Source organism: Natrix helvetica (assembly GCF_964273705.1).
Source record: "Natrix helvetica genome assembly, chromosome: 14".
In the NCBI taxonomy this organism is placed as follows: domain Eukaryota; kingdom Metazoa; phylum Chordata; class Lepidosauria; order Squamata; family Natricidae; genus Natrix; species Natrix helvetica.
In genome coordinates, this window is record NC_138564.1 from 10,480,235 (window position 1) to 10,486,174 (window position 5,940).

At 46.7% G+C, this 5,940-nt stretch overlaps 1 protein-coding gene across 1 annotated transcript in view; it reads right to left on the minus strand.

Annotated features, from left to right (window-relative positions):
* PLBD2 (phospholipase B domain containing 2) overlaps nt 1–1,290 on the minus strand; it is a 43,042-nt gene extending 41,752 nt beyond the window's left edge. Inside the window, 1 exon segment of the mRNA XM_081966206.1 lies at nt 1,030–1,290. Coding sequence (XP_081822332.1) covers nt 1,030–1,253 — 224 coding nt within the window. The 5' untranslated portion in view covers nt 1,254–1,290.
* Between the last annotated feature and the right edge of the window lie 4,650 nt (nt 1,291–5,940).

Below are 5,940 nucleotides of genomic sequence, written 5' to 3' on the forward strand. Positions count from 1 at the left end.
TGATTTGTGACTTTTTATTCTAAGCTTATTATTTTTAACCCTTTAAAAAAAATTGTCCTACTGTAAAGCCACCCTTCTCCCTTTTGTTTATTTATGCACGAGTCGGATGGGCGGCAATGAAATGTAATACATAAATACATAACAATAACAAAAGAAATCTGTTGACAAAACAAGGGCCAGAAGTCATCTGTATGTCTCTTAATTTTCTTGTTCTTCCAATCTCCCACCCCACTTTTGGAGCTTGTTATTGGTTAATAAAAATCCCCAACTAGGTAGCACCATCAGTGCTAGAAGGGACTGGGGTTTGCACTGGGGAGGAGGAGGAGGAAGAAGAAGAAAAAGAGGAGGAGGAGGAGGAGGAGAAGAAAAGGAGGAGGAGGAGGAAGAAGAAGAAGAAGAGGAGGAGAAGAAGAAGAAAAGGAGGAGGAGGAGGAGGAAGAAGAAGCAGAAGAAAAAGAAGAAGAAGAAGAAGAGGAGGAGGGGGAGGGGGGGAGGGCCGTGGAGCCTTAGGATGCCCTCTGAGCTTGCTTGTTTTCTTGAAGATGTTTCATTACCCAACTAGGTAATATCATCAGTGCTAGAAGGGAGTGGGGTTTGCAGAGAGGAGGAGGAGGAGGGGCGTCCTTGATGTTCTCTGAACTGAAAGAAAGAAAGAAAGAAGGAAGGAGGGAGGGAGGGAGGAAGGAAGGAAGAAAGAAAGAGAGAGAGAGAAAGAAAGATGGACAGAAAGAAAGAAAGAAAGAAAGAAAGAAAGAAAGAAAACTAATATTATAGGGCACCCCCAACCCCTCAGAGATCCTATTTCTCCCCCCCCCTTATATTTCTTCCTCCAGCTCTGTGATGCTGTGATGTCTTGAAAAACAGGAGTCGACGTCTTGCGAGGCCCCAACGCCTGCGGGGTGGAGGGGAGCCAGATAGAGGGGCTTGGCTCTTCCGCGGAGCCCCCCCCGCAGCCCCCTCAGGCGTCTCCCCTGCAGCCCCCCACCCACCCACCCCCGGGAACCCTAGGAGGGGGGAGGCTCCTCTTACCCGTTATCCTTGATCCCGTCGGTCAGGTTGGCCCAAGCGACGGCGGCCGGTGCCCAGCCTTGGACGACTTTCAGCTCCCCCGTGCCCGGGTCCAGCAGCACCGAGCAGCCGCGCGTGGGTTGCCCACCCGCGTTGGGGAAGCGCGGGGGAGAAAAGGCGGAGAGCGCCCGCAGCAGCAGCAGCAGAAGCGGCACGATCGCCAACGGAAGCCCCAGCCCCGCCATGGTCCGTCCTAGCGGTGTCCTCCCGGTTAGGACGAGTGCCAAGCCGGGCTGGCGTAAGCTCTGATGCAGCCGGAGGAGGAGGAGTCGCCGCCGCCGCCGGGCAAACTCCAGCTGGCCCTCTGGCCGCCTTGCGCTTCCAAGCAGCGCCCCGCGAGGGAGCCCCGAGCTCGGTGAAAAAGCTGCCCGGGCGAAGTCGGAGGGGTGGGCGTGGGCAGCGAAACTCCCAAGGCTGAGGGAGCCCAGATACCGGTGAACAGAGCTGGAAGGGACCTTGGAGGTCATCTAGTCATCTCCTGCATTCAGTTTTGGTCGCCACGATGAAGAAAAGACGTGGAGACTCTAGAAAGAGTGCAGAGAAGAGCAACAAAGAGGATTAGGGGACTGGAGACTAAAACATATGAAGAACGGTTGCAGGAATTGGGTACGTCTAGTTTTATGAAAAGAAGGACTAGGGGAGACATGATAGCAGTCTTCCAATATCTCAGGGGTTGCCCCAAAGAAGAGGGAGTCAAGCTGTTCTCCAAAGCACCTGAGGGCAGAACAAGAAGCAATGGGTGGAAACTAATCAAGGAGAGAAGCAACTTAGAACTAAGGAGAAATTTCCTGACAATTAGAACAATTAATCAGTGGAACAGAAGTTGCCCCCAGAAGTTGTGAATGCCCCAACACTGGAAGTCTTTAAGAAGATGTTGGACAGCTATTTATCTGAATGGTATAGGGTTTCCTGCCTAAGCACGGGGTTGGACTAGAAGACCTCCAAGGTCCTTTCCAACTCTGCTATTGTATTATTGTATTATAGTCCAACCCTCCCCCCTACTCAAGCAGGAGACCCTACACCATTTCTGACAAATGGCAGTCCAATCTCTTCTTGAAAATCTCAAGGTTTTTTCAAAATATTTTTAAACACTGATAATACAAATAGTACATATGCAACTGAATATAAAAAAGAAAGACAGACAAAAGAAAAATGAAAATTTTTGAGACCATTTTTTCCTCCGTTATATTTCTTAGATATATAATATATTCCAGTTGTGCTCTTCTTATCCCCTCCAACACAACGTATATTTTTGAGTAGGTTTATTTCCTTTGCCTTCCCTCAACATTGATTTTATAAAATCCCCCCAATATTTCATTATAATTGTTTGCTTTGATCATCCCTTTTTGAAGCTGAATTTCTGTTGTTCATTTTTCATTTGTTGCCATACTCCAACTATATATCTTCCTTCTTCGCTTCCTTCCTTCCTTCCCTCCCTCCGTCCCTTCCTCTCTTCTCCACAAACCCCACTCTCCTCTAGCACTGATGATATTACCTACGTAGGTAAGAAAACGATCAAGCTGAGAGGTCACCAAGAACCCCACAGACCTCCTCCTCTTCCTCCTTTCTAGCACTGATGATGTTACCTGAGCGACAAAGATTCTCTTCTATTTGCCTTTAAGGCTTGGATGGGAGACCAACAGGCGATCCCACAGCTACAACCTTGAATGTGTTGCTGAAAAAACCTTCCCCAGAGAAGACACTCCTGATAGCTGCCCTCGGCAGCATCCCACAATCCCACAATGTTTTTGACAATGTTTTCTTCCAGTGTCCGCCTCCCGCCCCCCCAAAAAATTTGTTCTTCGTGGACAAGGAGTTCAGTTAACTATTGCCATGTTCGCTTAACAACCGTTGCAAAAAAAAATAATGAAATAAATCATAAAACCAGGTTGGTCACATGACAACCTGCATGACGAGAGGCGTGACTTAGGCCTGTGATTCTGGGCTCAGTTATGGTTGTAAGTTGAGGACGGCCTGTAGCTGCGAATTAAGGCAGTCGCTAAACAAGGACTACTTGTTAAGGACTGCTTGTTTGGGGATGAGGCTTTCAAACTTTGCTCGGGTTCAGCGAAAAGGAAGAAAACAGTGTATTTATTTTCCCCTAATTGTACAGTGATGGACAGCTGGGCTTGAACTCATTGCCCGGTGGCCGAGTTCAGTGGCTCTCTTGACCTGGAGAGCATGTGATCCTGGAAGAGCAATTAAATCAAATTCGACACTGACCTTTTAAGCTCTTAAGACTTTTATATGCCCGGCCAGGTAAAACGGTGGCGTCTGCCTTGAGGAGCTTTCATCCTAGAGAGAGAAGGCCAGAGAGCAAAAACAAAATACAGAATTACAGAGTTGGAAGGGACCTTAGAGGTCTTCTAGTCCAACCCCCTGTACATGCAGGAGACGGTCTACCGTTCCAGACAAAATGAGCTCCTCCAATCTCTTCCTGAAAGCCTCCAGTGAAGGAGCATCCACAACTTCTGGAGGCAAGCTGTTCCACGGATAAATTGTTCTCACTGTCAGCAAATTGATTCTTAGATCACGCAATCATAGGGCTGGAAGGGACCTTGGAGGTCTTCTAGTCCACCCCCTTGCCCAAGCAGAAAACCATGTATCCTTTCAGACAAATAGTTGTCCAGTCTCTTCTTGAAAATCTCCAGGGATGGAGAACCTTGAGCATCCCTGGAGGCAAGCAGTTCCACAAGTTAATTGTTTACACACACACACACACACACACACACACACACACACACACACACAGACACACACCACGGTCTGTTCCTGTTGCTCCCTTCAGGGAGGAGGTTTGGAAGTATTTCGAGCAGGACTTCCCGATTCTGTAAAGGTTAGTTTAGTTTGTTGTCATTGCACCTCGTACAAGAAATTCAGTGCCGTCTTCAGTGTACATTATACACAAAAAAATAAATAAAACCAAACACGCATCCTTCACCTTAAAGCTGAATTCTACTGTAGAGTGAAAAAGCTTTGTTCCCTAGAGACCATCCATCTGGCAAACTCGCAAGATTCGTTTATTTCACCATGTACATGCATACATTCGAACTAGACAGTGTTTCTTCTCCGTGTCATATATGTGGGTACACGCATAATTTTCTTTCTTTCTTCCTTTCTTTCTTCCTTTCTTTCTTTCTTTCTTTCTTTCTTTCTTTCTTTCTTTCTTTCTTTCTTTCTCTTTCCTTTCTGTCCGTCTGTCTGTCTATCTATCTATCATCTATCTATCTATCATCTATCTATCTATCTATCTATCTATCTATCTATCTATCTATCTATTGATTTATCTATCTATCATCTATCTATCTATCTATCTTTCTATCTATCTATCTGCCTCCGTCCATATCTATCTATTTCTATCTCTATATCACTATCTCTATCCATATCTCTCCCTCCCTCTCTCCCTCCCTCCCTATCTTATCTATCTATCATCTATCATCTATCTATCTAATAATAATAATTTTAATAATAATAATAATTTTATTTGATTAGCCGCAACCCTCTCCCGAAGGACTCGGGGCGGCGTACAATCAAACGGATAAAAAATACACATAAGACAAACATATATACAAAAGAACAAAGACATATACATATGTGCATGGAGGAGGATTGACTTAAGTGAAAGACAATTAAAAATACAATTTAAAATCCCCTAATAAAATTACCAAATTAAAAAACCCATCAGGAGCGTTACGAAGTTATGGTCGAGCCAGGCCAGCTATTTGGAAAAGGTGGGTCTTGAGCTTGACACGGAAGGAGCGGAGGTCAGTAGTAGTCCTAATATCCGGGGGGGAGGTCATTACACAGGGCTGGGCCCGCCACAGAGAAGGCTCTGCTCCTAGGCGCCGCCCCATGGCACTGTCTGGTAGACGGCACCTGGAGAAGTCCCTCTCTGTGCGAGCGGATGGGTCGTAGGGATGTATGGGGCAGAATACGATCCCGCAGGATCTATCTGTCTGTCTGTCTGTCTGTCTGTCTGTCTGTCTGTCTATCATCTATCTATCTATCTATCTATCTATCTATCTATCTATCTATCATCTATCTATCTATCATCTATCTATCTATCTTTATATCAATCTCTATCCATATCTGCCCCCCTCCCCCCTCTATCTGTCTGTCTATCTTCCTATCTTCCTATCTATCTATCCATCCATCCATCCATCCATCCATCCATCCATCCATCCATCCATCTATCTATCTAACATCTATCTCTCAGATATCTACCTACCTACCTACCTACCTCGTCATGCATGCCAGCAGTAGTGTACATTAGAAGTGGAGACTCTTTGAGAGCTGCATGCAACAAAATTTCATTTTAATGTAGGCCGATTAGTGTAGATTCAAAGTGACAACAAAGTTATTCTAAAAGTCTTCTCACCTGCAAACAGGAGCCCTAACAGTGAGTGAGAGGCTGCTGAAGCTTATAGGAGCCATTCTTTGCTTTGCTTCAAAACGATGGCGTGGCAAAGAAAGGGATATAGAGATAGAAACATCTTCTATTTATTTGAAACTTTGGAAGAGACTTTCAAAGAGTCAAACCAGTTCCTCGCCTCCTTCCCGACCCCGCTGGCCTGGCTGAACTCCTTTGCCTTATCTAGCCCCCCCCCAACCCACCCACCCTCCCTCTTTTCCTTGGGATTACGCCAGGTCAAAGGGGCTGCTGCTGGCATCGCCTTGCAAACCAGCCAGGGAAAGGGCGTGAGAATCCGCCTCGCCCGGAGCGCATCCCGGCTGCAAAAATCTGCCTTGCGCAAAGGGAAAAGGGAGGCGGCGTGGGAGCCGAGTGGAGCTGCCCGGCTTTGCGTGTCGGCAGCCAGGCGTCGTTGTCTCTTTAAGCCCGCAGCCGGGGCGGGGACCCGAAAGGCGGAGTTG